Below are 23,874 nucleotides of genomic sequence, written 5' to 3'. Positions count from 1 at the left end.
GTCTTGAATATGCGTCAGAATCATCCGACCGTTGGCTAAGATTACATCGCCTCTTCTCTCTTCCAATTCATTCGATCTCTGATCATTACAAGAGAAATTAATCAATCATCACCGAATCATCTGCTGATTTAATTACAGATAAACACAACTTCATCTGGATTTATAAACCCTAGTTCTGCGATTTTCTTGGATGAAATCAATCCAATGCATTGGTGTTGCAGCAAGAGATTGAATCATAATCATCGGAGTATAAACAGCAACGAATCTCATCAATCTGGTTTTGGCTCTGAATATGATGAAACCCTTTCGGGGGAAGTTATTATTTGCCCTCGAATATATCAATCGAAGAGAGACTTCGTCGTCCTCGGTGGTGCTAGGGCTTTTTTGATAGAGAAAAAATAAAAATTAGGGGATCATTATGCAGCTACACTTCTCACCTAGTATGAGAAGTATAACGATATCGAGCAGCAATGGATTTATCAAATTGATGAAGATCAAGGTCGCAGCTCGTCATATTTCATATCGTACTCTGTTTCATACCATCCTCATTCTCGCGTTCTTGTTGCCATTCGTTTTCATCCTCACTGCTATCGTTACCCTTGAAGGTGTCAACAAATGCTCCTCAATTGGTACAACACTTGCTCTACTCTTTTTTCGTATCAATCTTATGTTATGCATATACGTCTGTTCAATCCGAAACACAGCTCGCTTTGTAGATCTTCATATGTTCTCATTACTCTTTTTTGTTTAATTGCTTCCTGATTGCACCAATGGTGACTTGATAAGCAGAAGCTAACCTGTAATTTTTGTTGTTTCTAAATCTTGATATTCATTATTCAGTCAGCAATGAAAATGTTATGTATGAGAAACTTATAAATTTATGAACCATTGAACTTGAACCTACTTTTATTGTTAGGTAAAGAATGCAGATCATTATTTGTTTTCATTAAACCTGCAAATCAGTGTCTTATTAATCAATTATATACTGCTTCAGATTGTTTAGGAAGGCGTTTGGGACCAAAGCTTCTTAAGAGGGGTGATGATTCAGGGGTAAAAAACTAAAAACTCAACCACTTAATCTCTTCATCATTTCATATATAATAAACTAATCATTTTAATGATGCTCAAATTTCAAAACAGAGGATTGTTAGTGAACTTTACAATCTTCTTAATCAAGTGAACTCTGTAGAAGTCCAAGAAGATGTAAAACTCCCTGATAACTTCACACATCTTATCACAGAAATGAAAAGCAACAAATATGATGCAAAGGAATTTGCTTTTATATTGAAACAAATGGTATGTAAGATAAAACTCATAAGCATAACAATGAAGAAACATAATCATTAACTTAATTTCTGTTTTCTTATTTCAGATGGAAAGATCAGAAAAGGAGATTAAAGAATCAAAAATTTCAGAAGTAATGAACAAACACATTGCAGCAACTTCAATCCCAAAATCTCTCCACTGTCTTTCCCTCCGTTTAACCGATGAGTATTCCTCCAACGCCCACGCAAGGCGGCAGTTACCCTCACCGGACCTCCTGCCGCTCCTCTCCTCCGCCTCCCACCACCACTTCATCCTCTCAACCGACAACATCCTGGCGGCATCAGTGGTGGTTAACTCTGCCATCCAGTCATCTGCTTCGCCTGAAAAAATGGTGTTCCATGTCATCACTGATAAGAAAACATATGCAGGAATGCATTCGTGGTTTGCTTTGAATTCTCCATCTCCTGCCATTGTTGAAGTGAAGGGTGTTCATCAGTTTGACTTTTTGACCAGAGACAATGTTCCTGTTGTTCAAGCTCTGGAGGATCTTGATGGGGTTAGGGATTATTATTATAATGGGAATTATGTTTCAAGGGAGGTGTTTAGGGGTAGTTTCGGGATTTCACCAAGGGTATTTGCGTCCAAGTTGCAGGCGAGAAGCCCGAAGTATATTTCGGTGTTGAATCATCTTCGCATTTATTTACCAGAGGTAATCACAACAATTTATGTTTATTTGGTTAAAATATAAATTTATTTTTTTTCCTGAAAAAGACCTTGAGATTTCTTTTTTAAGAAAAAACCTTCAAGTTTTTAAATTTTATCTCAAAAAGCCTCGGCCTTTTAATTGTTTCTGAAAAAACCATTAACTTTTTATTTTATTTTTTGGTTAATCTCATTAAAAACCTTGTATTTTGTATTTTTTTTTTCCAGATTAAACCTGATTTTTTTATTTGGAAAAGGACCTTGCATTTTTTTTTCATTTTTTTTATCTGGCTCTTTTAGTCGTTTTTTCCTGAAAATACTTGTAAAATATGAGGGTCTTTTTAGGAAAAACTAAAAAAGTTGAGGATTTATTTGGAAACATTACGAAGGTTGAGGGTTTTTTTTCGGAAAAAAGACAAAGTTGAGGGTTTTTTCAGAAAAAATGAAAAAGTATAAACAATAAAGATAAGGTTTAGTAGAGGAAAAAAAACAAAGTATAAGGTCTTTTATGAGATTAACCCTTCCGAAAAAAAACCATTAACTTTTTATTTTATTTTTCTCCAAAAAAAATCCTCAAATTTGACAAGTTTTTGCGAGAAAAACAGCTAAAAGGGACAAATCGGAAAAAATGAAAAAAATACAAAGTCAATTTCATGAAGAAATACTTTTTTCCCTTAATAAAAAGTTTTTTGAAATATCAAATATTGCAAGTGTTGTTTCTTATATTCCTTTCAAATCTCAACTATCCTATAATACATTAACCATATTGTAGTAATAATTAATATGAAGTAACGAAAGTAAGTTGAAATTTCTTACATATTTTTTTTTTCGTTACACTTAATTTTCCTCAGCTGTTCCCAAACCTTGAAAAAGTGGTGTTTTTAGACGACGATATTGTGATACAACGTGACTTATCTCCACTTTGGGATGTTGACCTTGGTGGAAAAGTCAACGGAGCAGTTGAAACATGTAAAGGTGAAGACACATGGGTCATGTCTAAACGCTTTAAAAACTACTTCAACTTTTCTCACCCATTAATCTCAAAACACTTAGACCCTCAAGAATGCGCATGGGCTTATGGGATGAATATTTTTGACTTAAAAACATGGAGAACCACTAACATTAAAAAAACGTACCACACTTGGTTAAAACAGGTAAATTATTCATATTCATATAATAATAATAATAATAATAATAATATAACTCAATATTAATTATTACAATATTTTATTTTTTTTAAATTAGAATTTGAAGTCGAATTTGACATTGTGGAGACTTGGGACACTTCCGCCGGCTTTAATTGCGTTTAGAGGTCATGTTCATGGGATTGACCAATCATGGCATATGTTGGGGTTAGGCTACCAAAACAAGACTAACATTGAAAATGTGAAAAAAGCGGCTGTGATCCACTACAATGGTCAATCTAAACCATGGTTAGAGATAGGATTCGAACATCTTCGCCCTTTTTGGTCTAAATACGTTAACTACTCCAATGATTTTGTCAAGGGTTGTCATATCTTGGAGTAGGAGTGTTTTTGTCGATATTTTAGAAGAGAACCAAATTTTAGTATATAAAGATTTGTTTTTTTTTTTTTTTTTTTTTTTGGGGGGGGGGGGGGGGGGGTATGTAACAAACTGATTTGAGTATATTTTGGAATTTAGGAATTAGATATAACCGGGTGAAGAATGTCTAGGTGGTGTTGTTACTTAATTGTATGAGTTTTGAGATTGACATTTACAATGTGTTTTAAAATTTTTTTGATCAATTGAATATTGTTTTTTCCACCTCTTGTATTCTTGATTTCTTTCTTGGTCAATGTTTAACTAGTCCCACTTGCATACAATCTTAAAAGTATTTTGAGTCCATGGTTTACCCGATCCAAATGACACTCCTTAATATAAAAACACTCGACCAATGAATTGATTCTGAAAACCACAAGTTTACATTAACATGATTATGGAACTTCTCATTTAAGTAGTTGTCATTCTTTCTCCCTAAACACAAAACCTCAATTATGTTTTGTCTGTTCGATAAAATCCATCAAACTTGACATTTTGTTTAAAAAAGTCCAACGAAGTTACATTTTTGTTCAATTTTATGGAAGTTAAAGAAGAGAAACAAATGACGTGGTTTATTACCATATTGGGAAAATGATTTATAAGACCACTGAAGTTTTCAAACCGTTTAAAAAATCTTAATCATGTTTTGTTTGTTCAAAAAAAACCCAAAGAACTTAACTTTTTGAACAGATAAAACATGATTAAGGTTTTTTAAACGGTTTGAAAATTGCGTTGGGTATTTTTGAAGAGACAAATCATGTGTTGTTTGGAATATGTTAAGTTGGGTATGACAAGAAACCCATTATTCGAGTGGTATGATATGTTTGTTTTAAATTTGTTATAGGTTCTTGGTTCTTTCTTTATGGTTGGGTGCCATTTTTGTTGGAGAATATTGAATTGAAGTATTGTGCCCTCTATTTGCCAAGAAAAAAGTGATAATTAGTCAAATATTTGAAAAGATAATAATAATAAGACACCTTAAATACTTGGGGCCCATATTTTGGTCTTTCGTAATTTGCAATGATCACCGTTACCAAATGATTAATATTATGTGATATAAAATATAGAGTATATACACAATATGATCAATGTGTTAACTAGAAACATCGCTATGGTTATTTTTGTAAAATTAAACCTAGCTAAAATATTGACATTTAAATATGTGGAGAGTAATAAACTAATAATTAATTAATAATCATTGCAATTTGTAAATGTTTGGACAACGACAATCAGTTTTATTATTGTTTTGTAATCTTTTTCAATTAATATATTAAATTAAATTATTTCCTTATGTGGTGGAATAAATATTTGCAAAGAATTATTTCACATGCAAAAGGTTGGATAGGCTTACTGTCATTCAATCATGCTGGATTTTATTTATTGGATTTTAGTATTAGTTATTATTAAAAGAAAATGATAATCTTTTCAAAGGTAATTGTTACTGAAATACATGTGTCATATAACATGTTTTTGTATTTCAAATTTACGTATGATTTAATTCCTTACTCTAAAAATATATAAACTAAACGGATGCTCATTTCATTAAAAACATTTCAAACTATAATAACAAATTATCAAAGGTGTAGCTATAGTATATCAAGGTGGGTCCTAAGACCCACTTAATTATCTTAATTGCAAACTTAATTATATTGCAAAAAATTTTGGGAACTACTTAAAATTTTTTGAAGGAATTACCTAATAATTTTTTACAAAAACAAAAATAGCTTAATGCCTAAACCAACTTATTATTTATCCAACAAAAATTAGTCAAATACATTAAAATTAAAATTAAAGAAAATTAATATAATAAACAAAAGCCCACAACTGAATCGTTGCCAACACTTTTGGCTTTTCTGTGTACGAATTGCACGTTGATTCAATAGAACGACCAACTACGAAATTATATCATGTTAAAATGATGTATTCGAAAGTTTCGATTAAAATAACATTATCAATATATTTAAAGATATAAGCCCTCGTCGGATACAATTCTAAAAATAATGATATTTTGACCCGACCCGCTACTAGTATATTTTAGTTTGTTATATGTTTCAGGGTTATTTAAATAAGGAACCACGTGGTTTTAGGTTCTAAATTCGCCACTACAAATTATGACCATTAAATAAAAATTTAGAATACTAAAAAAAGTTATTCACCACAACCAAAAATCAACAATTTCAGGTAGTAGTTTTTTTTAAAACCGTCTAGACAATTTTTTTTGTTAATATTCGACCATCCAACTTACTAAAGTTGTTCATATAATACCATTGTTTTAGAAATATAAATCTATGTACTTTAGTCTTAGACCCTTAAGGTGTATTTAAGGGAATTAGTGTAATAACCCAAAATCGGGGCAATATTTTCATTTTTAAGACCATTCAAAAATCTATAAGTTTTACAAAACAAGTTCTCAAAGGTCGTTATCATGAATCAGAGCATCCCAAAATCGTAAAACACATGGATGATGTACACGATCAAGCCTTTGTCTTGTCTTGATCTCTAAAATACCTAAAACGACAACAATCAAATTGTAAGTCAAAGCTTAATGGGTTCTCTCAAAATACCCTACATAATATAACATATACAATCATGCATGATAGGTCCACAGTCATCGGGTTGGCTTACCCTCGGGTCCACAACCATCGGGTTGGATTAACCCTAGCCCAATCAGTCATCATACTGGAATGCCTCAGCCTAATTATTCATCAGACTAGAATATCAATCTGCAACGAGTCTAATCAGTTATCAGACTGGAATACCCTAGCCCAATCGGTCATAAGACAAGAATGCCTTGGTTTGTTGGCTTACACACATACCAGTAAAGCCTCAACCCAAAATCGCACTATGTCGACATATGCAACAAATAGATCATATAACAACACATATAATCATACAGATCTACATATCACTACAACATAGTAACATCCCATATACCAGGACACATAACATAGTGGGCCGATGTTGGTGTCGTCAACCTATGAGTATAGTGAGGAAAACTCACCTGAATTACAAGCCGACTAAAACCCAACTCAAAGTCGCGTTGACCACAGCTAACATTTCTCACCACCAAAAATGGGTGTTAAACACCTCCTATCAATCCACACAAGGCATACCCTCGATCTACCTGGTAAATTAGAAATTTGACCAAAAGTCAACTCATGCCAAAAGTCAACGGTCAAAGTCAATGACCAATGTTAACTTTAGCCAACCACCACGTTATGGCCCTTATATAACTAAAAATACAGGAAATTCCCAGTCGCCATGCCACGACGATCTATGGCCACACCATGGGCACTGGGTTTCCAGCAGATTAATGGATTAAGTCGCTTTTCCTCGATTCCAAGAGCTTCAAAGCTCAGATCTGGTCCATTCTATGGTCTAAATGGATAAAATTTCTAAATTTATACATTAAGACATCCAAGGAGATCAAGATCTCCAACCCTAAGTCCAAAGAAAGTCAAATACCACAATGTCTTAATTATTAAGCCCTTAGTCTGAAAATTCCTTAATCCAACCACTTCAAGAGGGTTTTCTAATACCAGATCCATCATAAAGATAGAAATTTTGTAGACATGTATGTCCAATAAATGTCTAGAATCCATTTTAGGTCAAAATGAGTTATAAAGACAAAAACTCAAGCAAATGACGAGAACTTCCAACAAAGACTAGCTCCACAACATATGATGCTCTTAGGACTTAGGAGAGTGATAAAGTTGCCAACTTTATGAGTTACTTCCTTCCACACTTACTCAAACATGAAGGACATGGGACAATATTCAATATCTAACCACTCTAATCCATAAAGCAAGGAACTTGGAAACTTATAAAGTTCCAGAGATGCCCAAAAGAGATATTCACTTCAGCCAAGAATCATCACAATCACTTCTAATGCCTTTTCTTTCTTCTTAAGCAACCAAGGTCACCAAAATGGACTCACAACTCTCAAGTAGGAATTAAGGTTAGGTTTTTTGAAACTTGAGGGAGATGGAGGCTGATAAGGAGCCCTAAAAATGATTTAGAGATGTTTAAATATAAAGCAAACACTAAAAGAATCATGGGCTTGGGCCAGGAAAATTCCCACACCGTAGTGATCCAATAATATGTCACACCCTCGAACCAGACGGCGGAAACGTCTGAGGGCTTACGTAACTAAAAATTGAATACCATAACAATGAATATACATGAAACAAACACATACATCACCAACATTACATAGTACAAATTACATAGTTCACATCAAGTACATTGACCAAATATTACATAATCAAAAGTATATTGTTTGAAAGTTACAAAACATGAAGTCCTAATCACACATGATAATCATCTTATGCTTATCGATTACATGAGAATACAAGTTATTTTAAAAATGGTCAACATATGAAATGTTAGTGAGTTCATAAGCATGTTTGATATAAAACGTTTCATGTTGATGATAAAACCCAGAAAATACGATATTGTAAGTAAAATTTGTTTGCAACACGATGTGATGATCCAATACTGTATAGATATGTGTAATTTCAGAACTTGTATATATGGCTTATTAACATTAGTATTTCTCATATAATAGCTGAAGTATGATAAAGAAATGATGTTGAGTCACAGAAAATCCGATATTTTCGATATAAAACAGTGTGATAGTTTTGTGAATTCGTATAAATCTCCTAGTACGACCATATGTATGAAGTCAATTTCCCAATTAATAGTGAAATGGTAATGGATCTCCATGTCAGACGTTATAACCATACATGATAATGACTATTTCGCCTGTCTTGGCATTTTTACAAACGTCGGTTTTACTCAAAATTTTGTCACCCTAGACTGACCGAGTCTAACTGTAGTGAACAACTCAGGTGTGGGGGAGTCACCCCCGTATAAATCTATACACAAACTCTCGCTCTCCCTCCAGGAGACTCTGGTTATAACTACAGGCTACGACCGAGAGTTATTGGTGCCGACTGCATATTCCTCACCAATCCCAATTATTACCCCGAGAAGTTGAATAGTAAGGATCACAATCCCTTTATCGTTTACATGAGTATGAGTAAAGTCCAAACAACACGAATAAGAACAACTGTGGTCCATTAATCATGTATGTTGATTTAGGTTATCGAGCATATAAGTAAATTAGACCTTACTAGCAATGCAGATGGGCCACAAAGGCCCAATAGCATGTAAAACCATTGAGGGTCCATTAATCATGTAATTGGGGCACCAGAAGCCTAATCAACATATATTATTATTATTGTTGGGCCCAATAATTATGATAATGGGTCACGAAGGCCCATTATGCATAATTTACAAATATTAAGCCCAATAAAGTTAGTGTTTACCCGTTTTGTATAGCATAAAAATCGGAAGTTTTGTTTAAACGAATTGTTCAATCGTAAAGTCCCAAAAATAATTGTTTGGCCAATTCAGTCCATTTTCTAATAAAAATGACAAATTTGTCCCTTTTTATGAAAAATAACATTTTAAGCCCAAACACTTATCCAAATAGTATTTTCATCCCAAAATGAGGTTTTGGACAGTTTCAGACCTTTGATTTAAAAAGATTTACAATTGTAGTCCATATTTTCGAAATTTTTACAATTTAAATCCAAAAATCTAAAAGCTTTACATTTTTAGTCCTTCCTTGTAATAATTACATTGTCAGTCCCTGAAACTTGTTATTTATGTTTTTAAAACTCATATTTTGATAAAGATACAATTTTTGTCCATAAAATCACATTTTTTGCAATTATGGGCCTAAAAATCAAAAACCCAAATTTTATCCCATTAAGCTAAAATTTACCTTTTTAGTCCTTTAAAAGTCATGATTTTTTTAAAAAAAAATCATATTTTAACTAAGTTGACCTTTTTAACCTTCATAAAACCGAAAATGGTATCATTTCACCCATCTTTTGTTTATTTGTCAAAAATGATCCATAAACAAAATTTGTGTTTTGTTTTGCTCATTTCAAAGTTGCATAACACTTTTATCTTGACATTAAGATGTATAAGATGTTTTAGATCACATATTTTTTCCATCATAGTTAGAAATTTCGAGTTGATCACATTTTAGCACATAATCATCACATAAAACCCAAGAAATCAAACATATCATACAAATACACATAGATATACACATTTCACTTGTATTCTCCCCCCATAAAACATGTAAAAACGAAAATAAAGGGGGTATGAACTCACCTTGGGTTGTTGTTCTCCCTTTTTGATGTGGAGATGGAGAGATCTCGACCCTTAACAAGCCTTCTTGAGTAGATCTCGAACCTAAGGTGGATATTAGCATGGATCACGAAATGAGGTGGGTTAAGAAGGGATTCCTAGAGTAAACTTGAATTAAAAGCCTTAGATTTTCACAATAACTTACCAAGGATGAATGATATTTGATGGAGAGTTCTTGATGCCTCTAACAGCTCATGAAATTTTGAAGGATAAATGAGAGGATTTCTTGTGCTAGAGAGTTTTTGAAGTAGGAACAAGGTGGTGATGGAGTGTTTAGGCCGAGAATTAAGAAGGAGAGAAAGAGAGAAGAATGAAGAGATAGGATGTGACATGCATGGATGTGTGAGACTTGCCTTGGTATATGTGGTGTAATTGCATGGATAACCACTACATAATATTGAGGTGTCACTCTTTTAGGGTAATACATTTTCCTTTTTTTTTAAATCGAGAGTTAGAGAATGAGAGGGAAAAGAAAGGAATTGTTTGGGCCCTTATGAGTATATTTGAAGTTTGTAAGCCCAAGGTGAAGGTTTTCGGCCCATTGGGCCCTTCTTATGGGTTTATGGCCCAACCTTGTTCAAGTGAGTTGTTCACGACCCATAAAGGGCCATGAGAATGAAGTGAGGCATTTTTGGTCCAATAAGGCCCATGACAAATCTTATGCGCCAAAATGGTATTATTTAATGAATACGGGTCCAATTAGGGCCCATATGAGGATTCTTGACTCAAATACTCAAATTGAGTGTTTATTAGCCCATTAGGCCCAATAAACGACCTCTGGTTCATCCTGGGTTTGAATCGGGATATTAGGGTTTCAAGCTCAAAGTTGAGTATATGAGATATATTAAGTTAGGTTTTAAGCTTCACTCAGGATTTTTGATTCAAATGAATGTTTTTTATTGAGCATAGAATATGATATCTACTTAGATTCCAAGTCTTACAATAGTTGATGTTAACAGAATTTTTTAGCTAAAAATGCTAGTTGTGACATAATATATGTGGTCCATTAAACACTTGCCACGCCATGGCACATGATTTCCTCCAAAACTTCATCTTTGTCCTTGATAAAAGTAAGCTTAACCAGTCTGGAACACGGATGTTACATTTCTCTCCCACTTAAATTAGATTTTTTCCTCAAAATCGCTCCTTACTACACCCCAGGCTATTCGGACAATCCTTCCAGAATCCCGATTCGATCTAAGAAGTTGACTCAAACAGACGACTGCCTTCTCATATTACAATCAAACCCAATCTTATTGAAATTCACATACCCTGACGAATAGTGAATGCTTGACCCACTAAATTAACCAATGAAGAATAACCATCACTACTCTTCCCGATATCCGAAAATCTAATACCTTGACTTACTCCCAAGCAGGCAAAATCATCCCGGAACACAGTTAATATGACTTCACTCTGCAAACCAAACTATAAGGAACCCTTCCAACCCTGAATTATCTTGCTGATACCACTAGAAAACAGAACATCTGACTATTCATTATCGTTGATCCCTCCACTTGAAAACAAAACCGAATCCCAACAAGAGTCTCAACGAAATAACCATTATAATGGAACACGAACACGTTAATATATTCCACAAACTCCCTCTAACCATTTCGAAATCAAGGAATCTATACATAGAAGTCGAGAGAACACTTGAGAACCCATAGTCGCTAACAACAACACAATAACTTAAAAGTACTCGACCTAAAAACCTATATTTCTCTCTCCAACTGAAAGAACCAACTTCCAATGAAAACCACCCAAACCGAAAAACTTCTCAAAAACTAGAACTACAACTAATTCCATCCATAAACTACCAAAATCGGAAACCTATCAGTTTAAATTCTAATAGCTATACTCTAAGAATGATGATCATCCATTGATCATATCTACCCCTTGTCCCTGACTAGGAACACCACCAAAACATGCGGAAAGAATAATCAAAACATAAAGATCGCGAATTTCAACCAATCCCAAATCCCTTATTAGCTTGGGTGAACATCCACCAAAACAAACTTCTACTATCCTTAAGATCCAGATCAGCTGGTAACCGAGTCTCCCAACTCCCAACAATGCACTAGCACCCAAACCCGCCACTAAGACTAACAATTTGAGACCTAAGAGTGTATATCAAATGACTACCAGATCCCACCCATATGAATCATACAACCACTGGTTCACGATACATCGTGACACCTTCTAACCACTAAAACAATAAGCTCACAGTACTACACTAATCTTGTTGTCATTCAGTCAATGGCCTAAAAGACTCACGACCAGCACCACAGGGGCCTAAAGATACTTAATCATCAATCCACCGCCTTCCAGGTACCCAATCAACATCCCTGTCAATGTTAACCGAACACCATATGGGGCATACCCTATTATCACACACAATTCCTTTCACGACCCAGGCTACTACCAATGCAAAATCAGGCTAAAACATGGTTGCACCCAGCCAGAAAATGAGATAGGCGGTGGTAATCTTATTCTAATTCAAAGGCTATAACCCAATAAGAACCATGCATATAATTTGAACCGATTGCTCCATTTCTATCTTGTCCAGTCCACATACACCCCTCACGAAAATATCTTATAAACTTACCTTAATTCACATCCTTAAGGGAACCCATAACCAACCTTGGATTTACTGTGTTCCTTTTTTTCCTAACAACCTTACCAAAAGGTTGAAGTACCAGTAGATCTAAAGAAATGACGAACCTCAATCATTAATAGAAACGTCCTTATAAAAGACTGAAACAAGATCCCATACATCGGTTAAGACTAAAAAGATCCCATCAATACATAACTAGCTCGATAAAACTTTTAAAGTTATCCAGAAATGCTGCTAAAACCCTTGTCAGATCCATCCAAATACCAACCCTGCCGTCACTACATGCCAAAATTGGATTCCACGCATATTTAAAGTCACTTCTAATAAACTGAAAAATGTTTCCCTACTCCTAAGCTGTCACACCCAAAAACCAAGAACGACAGAAACGTTTTGGGGCTGAGGACGTCATGTAAAGTATCACAATAGTGTAAAGTAGTAAACAAGCAACGACATCATCCATTACATTAATAGTCAGATTTAATACATGTGTGTTCTTTCATAGAAAAAGACATGAAAATAAGTAATCAAAATAAAGGATGAGTCTTGACTGCTCCGTCTTCTCAAAACCTGGTCATCGTACCTGTCTACTGGTGCACCTTCCTTCTTCAAGTAACATCAACTTGGTGCATGATCAACTCCTGAAAACCACCTTGGAGCATCATCATCGACTTGGCATACCATAAAGGATATATTATGTCATATCTCTATCATATCTTCTATTTTTATTCCTTTGTTTGAGTTTCCTAGTTTATTCCTCTTTTCTAGCTAGGTTCTCTTTTAAATGATCGGCATGTATTCTTTCTCAATTCAATGAAACATAAACTGGTTTGGCTTATAGAATTTTTCATGGTATTAGAGCAAGGCATTTGCATCCGATAACCATATCATCATGCCACCATGAGCAGAGAAAATAGAATGGAGGAAAGAAACAGGAAGGCGAAGCCATTGACACCGATTCGCCATTATACATTCACCCATCTGACTACCCTAAGAAGATGCAAGTGAATGATATATTGAACGACAACAACTACAATGTATGGAAGCAAGAGATTATTAACTTTCTTTTGGAGAAAAAAGATGGACTTCATTGACGGGAGCGTCAAGAAACCAAAAACGAACTCACATATGCACATGGCCTGGATCCGTGCGGATGCCATGGTCAAGGGCTGGCTAACAATGGCTATGGAAAAGGAGATACGCGTGAGCGTGAGATACGCTAACACCTCGTCAGAAATATGGAGAGATCTTGAAGAAAGGTTTGAGAAAGAAGGAACACCAAGGGCATACGAATTGAAGCAACTATTAAACACAACCCGATAGGGAGGTATGTCTGTTTCTAATTATTATACCAAATTAAGATCTATTTGGGATGAACTCCAAGTTGTTTTGCCTACACCTCGATGTAAATGTGATGGGTGCACCTGTTCAATTGGAAAGCAATTGAATGAAGTAAAAGAGAAAGAAAGAACCTATGGATTTTTAATGGGACTCGATGATGAATTCTCTATCATTCGAACCCAAATATTGGCCACAAAACCAGCACCATCTCTTGGTGCGACTTATCATTTGGTAGCCAAAATGAGTAGCAAAGGGAAATTACGGGCGGATCAAAATGGTCGGGGTCGGAAGCCGCTGCCTTTCAAGCCAACTATGGTGCTGAAAAAACGTAACGACAGTCACAAACCAAGCAAAACAATTTGATGTCGTCTAAGAAAAACACCAAGGTCACAAGAGCTGATAACGAAAAAAATGCAGTTTTTGTCAAAGGGAAGGACACGTGAAGGAAAGATGTTTTAAACTGAATGGTTATCCCGAATGGTGGCTTGGAACAAAGAACAAAGAGAATTTGAAGGCTGTGATGGCTGCCAACCCTGTTCCCAGTCTGACAGATGAGCAGTACCACATGTTTGTTACCCACTTCAAGGACAACGGAGGTATGGCAGAAAATACGTCTCAGCCAAGAGCGAATATGACAGGTAAGGTTAACAATTCAGAAAGTTGGGTGGTCGATTCGGGTGCCACCGAACACATGACCTATAAAAGAGATTTTCTTAAAAATGAGACCCACAACCCAAAAGGTACACCCGTTGTTGTTCCCACTAGTGACAGGGTACCTGTTGTGGGTGAAGGAGATCATGATCTTGCTGGAGGAATTAGAATTTGAGGAGTTCTACTTGTGCCAAGTTTCAATTATAATCTTCTTTCGGTTGGCAAATTAACCAATGAGGTTAACTGTGTTGTTACTTTCTTTCCTGGTTTCTTTGTTATGCATGAATTAGGGATGAAGCGCTTGATTGGAGCGGGTAATCGTGTTGAAGTATTGTATTGCATGGGGGCAATGAAGACGAATAAATCTCTCTTGACAACCTTCGAGACTTGGCACAAGAGACTTGGACATCCTTCATCCAAGAAAGTTTCTCATTTAGATTTTATTCCTTCTCATAAGAACATTTTAAATTATGATGCTTGTTTAAAGGCGAAACACACTAGGCTACCCTTTCCTACTAGTGAAATAAAAACAATCTCTTGTTTTGATATGATACATTGTGATATATGGGGGAGATATAGGACTCCCTCAACTAACAGGGCATTTTATTTTTTAACTATTGTTGACGACTATAGTAGGGGGGTTTGGACCTTGTTACTAAAACATAAGAGTGAGGCAAGCACCTACCTCATGGATTTCTATAAGATGGTCAAAACTCAATTTGAATGGCAAATCAAGCATGTTAGATGTGACAATGGTGGCGAGTTCGTATCTAATGCCACGCATGATTTTTACGCCGAAGAAGGCATCGTTTTAGAAACCTCTTGCCCCCACACCCCAGAACAAAATGGGGTGGTCAAATGCAAGCATCGCCACCTTCTTGAGACCGGAAGGGCCTTAAGGTTCCAAGCTAACCTACCTAAGAGTTTTTGGGGTGAGTGTATTTTGACCGCCACGTACGTGATAAACCGAATGCCCTCAAAAGTCTTACATGGAGCCACTCCTTATGAGCTTCTATTTAATGAAAGGCCTTCCTATGAACACATGAGGGTTTTTGGCTGTTTGACTTATCATCGTAGCGTGGAAATAGGGGGTGATAAGTTTAAACCACGTGGAAGACCTGGAATATTTGTTGGATACCCACAAGGTACCAAGGGTTATAAAATCTTCGATCTAGAGAATAAGAAGATCATTGTTTCAAGAGACGTCCGATTTATTGAGGATCAATTTCCCATGCACACCCTAAAAAAAACAATAACTCAGAACTTGGTGATTTATTCCAATTAGAAAAGATACTGATTTGATGCAACCCACTCCTGACACCAATAAACCCACAAGTGACAACAATGAGGCCCAAGTCTCCTCGCCAGAATCGCCTAGTCAAACATGACCAGCTCACGTCCCGAGCCCATATTCCGTTGTGCATTAGGACCACATGCCAAGCCCACATTCCAATAAGTAACAGGTACACACACCGAGCCTAGACGACTCCCCTAATCGTTCGGAGCCTCCAGATGTAGTCCGACCCACTCGCACGCGCGTCCAAGCCAACCGCTATCAGGACTACGAAATCAATTTGCCCCCATCGATCGATCATGCGCCTCCCGCTGCCGGTCACATTACTTCTACGGTACATCCCCATTCCAATTTCATCTCATACAATAATTTTTCTTATTCTCACAAGGCTCTTCTAGCTGCTATTGTTACCCATAATGTGCCCATAAGTTTTAAACAAGCAGCTCAATATCTGGAATGGCGTGATGCAATGAAAAGGGAAGTTCAAGCCTTGGAAGCAAATAACACCTGGGAACTTCTTACCTTACCGAAAGGAAAGCGTACCATCAACTCCAAGTGGATCTATAAAATAAAATTCAAACCCGACGGATCCATAGAAAGACACAAGGATCGTCTGGTGGCAAAGGGCTACACACAAATGGAGGGTGTCGACTTCCATGATACCTTCACCCCTGTGGACAAATTGGTCACTGTTCGGATTCTTTTAACTTTAGCCGTCAAAAACAACTGGATCATTCACCAATTGGATGTGAACAACGTATTCTTGCACGGTGATCTCGAGGAAGATGTTTACATGAAACTACCCCAAGGGTTCGGTAAGGAAGGCGGCAATCGGGTGTGCAAGCTAAAAAAATCCTTATATGGCTTGAAACAAGCTAGTCGAAACTAGTATTACAAATTCACAGCCGCTTAACGAGATATGGACTTCAAACCTTCTCATGCAGATCACTCCTTATTTTTTTACAATACCAATACCAGCTTTGTTGCGGCTCTCATCTATGTCGACGACGCCATTATTGTTGGTAATGACACAACAAAGATTGAGAGCACCAAATCCGACCTTGATGCTCGGTTTAGCATCAAAGATCTTGGTAACCTAACGTATTTCTTGGGAATCGAGGTATCACGTACCAAATAAGGTTTAGTTTTGAGCCAAAGAAAGTACACCTTCGATATTTTGGAAGATGCAGGCATGCTTGGTTGCAATCCTTGCAAGTTTCCTATGGAACAGAACCTTAAACTTGATAAAGGAGATAAGGAAGAACGTGTTGACCCTAACACATATCGTCGTCTTGTAGGTCGTTTACTCTACCTTCAAGCAACATGACCAGACATCACTTACTTAGTAAATGTTATGAGTCAGTTTGTTTCAGACCCCATAACTAATCATTGGCATACAACGATGTGTGTCTTGTGATACCTCAAAACAAGCTTGGGTCAAGGTATTCTTCTACCCCGAGAAGGGTCATTGGATTTGGTGGCTTATAGTGATTCCGATTGACTTGGTTTCCCCTACTCTCGACGTTCTAGGACTGGTTATTTGTTGCTTTTGGGTGGCGCACCTATTTCATGGAAGTCAAAGAAGTAGTTAATTGTGTCCTGGTCCTCGGTTGAGGCAAAATATCGGGCAATGGCCACCACTGTGAGCGAAATTTTATGGGTCCATTGGTTATTGTCAGAACTTAGCATAAATGTTCGAGAAGCCACTCCTCTCTTTTGTGACAATCAGTCCGCCAAACACATTGCTCACAATCCTATCTTTCACGAAAGAACTAAACACGTGGAGATGGATTGCTTCTTTGTTCGTGAAAGAGTCGAATCTAAAGAAATAGCTCCAACTTGGATCCACACTCATCATCAGCTCACAGATCTTCTCACCAAGCCACTGGGTTCAGACAAGCTACATTCCCTTCTTGTCAAGATGATCATTCGGAATCTCCATGCTCATCTTGAGGGGGGAGTAAAGGATATATTCTGTCATATCTCTATCACATCTTCTATTTTGATACCACACATCAGATCATTGACACATTTGTGTTTGGCTCATCAACTACCTACATACTCAACATGGTTGTCGATCAAAGCTAAGGTGCCATTCTCTCACGTCATTCAATCCTAGTGCGCCATCACGCATTATCACAACCGAAAAACACTAATTGGCACACCAGCACTACCGTAAGCACTTCAAATCCTACTTGCGCCATTCATAAATCCTAGTTCCCTTTGGTTTAACTTGTCGCATCCTCTGTTTGGTACAACATCCGTTGGCTCATCATCTGTTTGGCGCAATACCTCTTGGCACAACATCTCAGTCCAAGTAAGCATCAACCAAAAAAAAACCTTTGTGATCATTTAATCAGAACAACTTCTAACCAATATTTTGTTCACCCATGTCTTTCTTTGACTCTACTCTAAGTGGACAAATACTAAATAGAGCATCTACATACCAAAGTGCAGTGGACATGCAAATCCCTTACCAAGTTGGATCCTTTGTATTTTCTATCATTCAACTTCTTGGCATCATTGCAGTTATGTCACAAGCTGCCTGGGAGGTGATTATTATATTCATTCCTGTGGGAATAATGTGCATCTAGTTACAACAATATTACTTGCCTTCAACAAGAGAAAAGTACGTTTATTTGGAGTTTGTAAGGGCAAAAGCTTTGACCAACAAGGAAGATTTCAGGAGCATCATGTTTTTGTTTTGAGTGTGATCATTGTGTGTGACCATCTAGTAGCTAATGAGCATCAAACTTGTGATCATTATTTTGTAAGCATTATCGTGTTTGACCAACAAGGAAGATTTTAGGAGCATCATGTTTTTGTTTTGAGTGTGATCATTGTGTGTGACCATCTAGTAGCTAATGAGCATCAAACTTGTGATCGTTGTTTTGTAAGCATCATCGTGTTTGACCATCGATTCATCAAATGAGCAATCACCACAATGCATGTAACATATTTTCTTACATGTGTGTTCTTGGTTTGAAATTTAAAAAAGGATCTAGACCCATCAAGAATCCCCTAGCATGTTGTGAAGAATAAAAGTTCAATTTTTTTTTTTTTTTTTTTTTTGACATTTGAAATTTTTATGACACTTGAACATAAGAATAAGTCCTTCATTTGTGAGAGTCTGAATGTCGCAAAAGAATCAAAAAAAAAATTGAACATTCTTTTCTCTTTTCTTTGGTTCATACACACTATCACACATGGACGTTTCCTTTATTATTATTATTATTATTTTTTTGCTTTTTAATTTTCATTTCATTTCATTTTATTGTTTGATTTATTTTATTTTTTGTAACAGTTTTTTTAACCATCTCTTAAACCTAACAAACTCTAACCTTATTTAAACTTCAAAGTTTATCTTTTTATTTGGGCTCTTAGTGTTTTTCCTTCTATTCAAGAGATACAGTTTTTTTATTTATTTTTATCCAAACATATTTTAAAAATATCATTTATGATAAAAAAAAAATTAATTTTTTATATATTACAATTTTTTAAGGCTAAGACTTAAGACTTTATTTTATCATAATACTCTTTAGTATGATTTAGCAAAATGTAAAAAAAATTCTCACAAAAAAGATCAAGTTTTTCACTCTTATTCAACACTTAATTTTTTTTCAAACGTTTGACCTTCATAAAACACAAAAACCAATTTTCAAAATATTCCTTTCTGTCAATTTATTTTACTATCTTGACAAAACAACATTAATTTTTGTCTAGATTGCGCAATTCAAACATTTTTTTTTTTACAAATCAATTCCAAATTATTATTATTTTTTCAAAAAAAATTTCTTACCAATTGTCATATTGACGGTTAAAATTTTCTTCAACAAAATCTTTCAAATTTCACGAAGACATTCTCTTAAATCATTTTTAATTTTCTTTTTTTGGTTCAATAGATAATTTCATTGAAGCAGAGGAGAAAAATATTAAATCAATATTTTTCCAGTTGCACATTTTTAAGACTTCTTATTTTAGTAACTATCACATAGGGGATACAGTTGGAAATATTTTAATATGATTGTCACTTGAAATAAGAGTAGTATTGATTTACATTTTTCTAACAAACATCATTAGAATGTTTTAGGTTGGAAAGATCCTTAAGATTCAACAAGTGTTTGAAGAATCAGATTTTTGAGCACGTACAGTTGACATGGAGCTCTTACAACTTACATGGAGCACTTGTTGAAAGCAAGTTGGACCATCATGATCTCAGATGGCACATCTAGATCATATGTGGAGCATCAAGACATTAATGACTCAACATGAATATTGGTGGCTCATCTCAGGTCAACGGAGCATCGTGATCACATTGATGGCTCATCTCAAGTCAATGGATCAACATGACCACGTTGATCGCTCAACAAGATTGCACATGGCACATCATGTACAATGATGCCACGTTTAAGATCTCAATGGAATATCATGAACACATGTTTGTACATCTTCAAGTTCAAGACACATTCCAAAATTCAAGAAACAACTCAACTTGATTAGTGATACTTCTAGAAGTTATGACATCTTAGAAGACAATGGAGCAACATGATGCACATGATACTCATCATATATTCAATGTTGATCAAGAAGGCTCGAGATAAATGAAAACTTAAAACTTGGATGGAACCCTAAAGGAATACTAACAGAATTGGAATATTCCATCCATTCCCCGTTAAGTAAGGCAAAGGTGTCAACTGATGACTAAGTCTTGATAATGTGTCAACACTTGATTGGTCAAGCCATATCATGGGATTTTACAAAGCCTATAAATAAGCTCATTGGGCTACATTATAAAGTTGCTTGATTCCCGCTTCTTCTTGCTCATTCTGCTTATTTTCTATTTAGACTAGTTTTCAGAGAACCATTTGAGTGTTTTAGTGTGTTCACCATTCAAACACTTGTAGCTGAATCTTTATGAATATGAGACACATTTGAATCATTGATATTGAACATACAAAAACATTTTTATCATTCACTTGGATGATTCACAACTCTTTATTTTTTCATTACTTGCCACTTAACGATTTTGAAACTCTGTTCCAATATTTTCAACACTTGGACTCTTCAAGTCTGAGGTTTATAGATTTGTCATCATTTTTTCACCACTATTTGAAGTCCATCATATGTCAGGGTCGAATTTTATCAGGAATCTAGATGTTATGGTTGGATTTTCTAATTTCCTGGAAAGTAGCAAGAAGTGATTTTAAGGATGAAATCTAATTTAAGTGGCAGAGAGTTATAACACGTTGTTTCGAGTCGTTTCATAATTCAGGGCTATGACCCGAAGATCAAGTATCATAAGGCTTTGTGCTTTAGGGAAAGAGAGGTTTAGACCCATTTAGATGTGAGTAATGTAGATTTTGTGATCCAAGAGTTCGGTTTGTGCTTTGGAGTCAAAGGGTAAAATGGGAAAAGCGGTGTTTAGACTTGTTTTATGAATTAAGGATTTTAGTTCGATGTGTTTTAAGTCAAAAGTAACTACATAGGGTTGTAGAGCTCCACAATACCCTTATGTGGATATAAAGATCGCCGAAATCGAATTTGGAACGAATAAGTTATGATCGTTAGAAGTTAGAAAGGTTTTGGGATTAGTCTCAAGCTTAACCCTAGTATGTTTGGCATACGCGATCAAAACCCAAAGCGCGTTTTCATGGTTTGAGCCATATTTAAGGTTCTAAATGGCGTGAGGCATGGCGTGGCGGCAAGGTCAAGCCTCAAGCTTAACGAGCCATGGCGAGCCATGGCGTTTTTCAAGGTGTGATGTAAGGCGGCAATTTTGTATTAATTTAAAATTATATTACCACATAAATATAAATTTATATTAAATATAACTACTTTTTAGAAGTGTTAGATCAATAACTAATAACAAAAAGTTAACAAAAACCACAATACTTGTATCTCCGATTTGAAAAGACATAACAAAGAGCAAAAAATTGTGTCTCAAACGAAAAAACACGCTCCATAACGCGCCATGGCACGCCATATCACGCCTTGCCACACGCCATGCCTAACAGCAACGTTATGAAGCATTTCGTAACGGTGAAGCCATGCCTCACGCCATGGCGCGCCTTGGCGTGCCTTTTAGAACATTGGCCATATTTAAGCTCCTTAACTTCCCTAAACCCATTCAATTCTCAGCCTCCACCTCTCCAACACCCTCCCTTGAAAGCCCTAACCCTAGTTTGAGCCTTTTGAACAAAAAAAGGTGTTCTTGAGTGCTTTGGAGTGTTCTTGGTGCATCTTGGAGAAAATTAAGCTCTTTGGAGAAGTGTTGGTTGCATTGGAGCTTGTAGATCCAAAATTTGTTCACCATGATCTTTCTTCTAGAGGTATAAAGCTTGAATGATGATAATGAATTTTTTAGATCTAACTAGTTTTGGATGTTATGAGATTTTGGTCACTTTAGTGCATAATGTTTAGATCTTGAAAGCTTGTGACCTTGTTATGGATAAAGTTGGAAACTTTATCCATCTAAACATCATATTGATTCAGATCTAAAGGTTAGAGGCTTGAACTTAATGGAGTAAGTTGAAAACTATTCACTTTTGGTCCTTTTGAGACTTAAAGACTAGATCTTGGTTGTTTGGAACATTCTAATGGATCAAGTTGGAAACTTTATCCATTATGGACTTATTAGGAACCATAAAAATATGGTCCTCTGCATTAGTTTCCTTTCATGCATGATCTAGGTTGTCTTAATGGGTCAATAAGCTAGAGTTTTAATGTTAAGGTCTTTTTAGCTATACAAGACCATCAAGTTGGAAACTTTATGGTTAAGAACATCTTTCGAGGGATAGACTTGAATTGTGGATGAAAGAGCTTAAGGATTAATGTAACATCTGGATTTCCAGGTATATTATATTATTCATTTATTTTGAGTTTGGGGAGGAACTCGACGAATTGATGCTTAGACTCGCCGAGTAGGACCGCGAGTTCTTATTCGGATTGGTGACCGGACTCGATGAGTCGACTCGTAGACTCGTTGAGTCCACGCTGTTAAGTGAAACCCTAATTTCTCTGGTTTGGGATCTATTTAAATGCTCTTATAGCCTTTAGTTGCGGCTACCATACCCTAGAGAGAAAACCTAAGAGAACTAGAGCGTTTCTGAGGAAGGAGAGGCCATTTTTTATCCTTGTGTTGGTGTTCTTGCAAGAATAAGGTGACCAAGGAAAGAGGGAGCCGAAGCGGGTGCTATTCTGTAGATTTTAGAGCCTAGGGACTTCGTATTTGAGGTATAGATTCGATCCTTCTTCGGTTTTGGTGTTAACCTTTGGAGTTAGGGTTTTCTAGACCCTTTAGAGGCTTGATTTGATGAGCATTTGGTCCCTTCTCATATTGAGGCTTTGGATCTGGATCCAAAGAGGTCTAGAGACCTTAACCCTTTGATCTTTATGATTGATATTGGGAGGCATGAGCTTAGGATGTCATATTTGAGGTTATTTCTTCAAATAGAGTCTTTGGGCCTTTGCATGAGCACCAAGTTCTGAACTTTACGTGATTATCATGCTTGGGAAGGTCAGATCTATGGATTAGAGGAACAGATTTGACCTTAGGAGGTAATTTGAGTTTGAGCATGGCATGAACTCGTCGAGTCCAAGAACAGACTCAAAGAGTAGGATTAGTTTTCCCCATGAATCCCACAGTTGGTGACTTGCTGAGTTGGGGAAATGACTCGGTGAGTCAGAGGGGATTTTGAGGACCTGAGTTCATGACTAAACTCCCCGAGTCAAGAGCCTGAGTCGTTGAGTTGGGTCGGGTGGTCCCGCAATTCACAACCAGAGATCATTTCGAAGAGTGGAGGGTTGACCCAGTGAGTCAAGTGAGGACCAGGGGTGAGGAGGACACGCATGGACTCGTCGAGTCACATTTGTGCACTCGACGACTCTGGTCAAGGTTTGACCGTTGACTTTTGTGTGACTTTTAGGGTTTGGTCAACAATTGGACTTGCAGACTGTTGAAGGGTAAAATGGTCTTTTAGCCTTCTTAGAGGACATGTGAGAATATAATCTAGCCTGGAGAGTTGTTATTGATTGAGATGATTGTTTATGTGTTTAGGTAGAGGCTAGATCAATGTATACACGAGCAAGATATTACCCGAGACATCCGAGGTGAGTCTTCTCACTATACTTTACCTTGAGTGGTAATTAGAGTTATGTGACAGAGTTATTGTATGCTATTTATGTGATGTGTTGCACTGCATTATTTCTATGTGATTTATGT

At 36.2% G+C, this 23,874-nt stretch overlaps 1 protein-coding gene across 1 annotated transcript; it reads left to right on the top strand.

Moving 5' to 3' along the window:
• LOC145037147 (putative galacturonosyltransferase 14) lies at positions 1-3,549 on the top strand. Its single transcript, XM_078985739.1, has 6 exons — positions 1-629; positions 995-1,050; positions 1,141-1,296; positions 1,373-1,975; positions 2,820-3,122; positions 3,214-3,549. Exons 1-6 carry the CDS (start codon positions 419-421, stop codon positions 3,493-3,495), a joined length of 1,611 nt encoding a protein of 536 aa, XP_078841865.1. The 5' UTR covers positions 1-418; the 3' UTR covers positions 3,496-3,549.
• Positions 3,550-23,874: the final 20,325 nt, after the last annotated feature.

The sequence above is a fragment of the Lactuca saligna genome, chromosome 3 (genome assembly GCF_052625555.1).
Source record: "Lactuca saligna cultivar CGN05327 chromosome 3, ASM5262555v1, whole genome shotgun sequence".
Taxonomy (NCBI): domain Eukaryota; kingdom Viridiplantae; phylum Streptophyta; class Magnoliopsida; order Asterales; family Asteraceae; genus Lactuca; species Lactuca saligna.
This window is presented reverse-complemented; position numbering and strand designations above follow the sequence as displayed.

What these genes read in the sequence shown, in the direction of transcription:
- LOC145037147 (XM_078985739.1), top strand. Translation starts at nt 419, where the DNA reads ATGCAGCTACACTTCTCACCTAGTATGAGAAGTATAACGATATCGAGC. An exon ending in CAACAAATGCTCCTCAATTG is followed by an intron (nt 630 to 994) that starts GTACAACACTTG and finishes ATACTGCTTCAG; the next exon opens with ATTGTTTAGGAAGGCGTTTG. An exon ending in AGAGGGGTGATGATTCAGGG is followed by an intron (nt 1,051 to 1,140) that starts GTAAAAAACTAA and finishes ATTTCAAAACAG; the next exon opens with AGGATTGTTAGTGAACTTTA.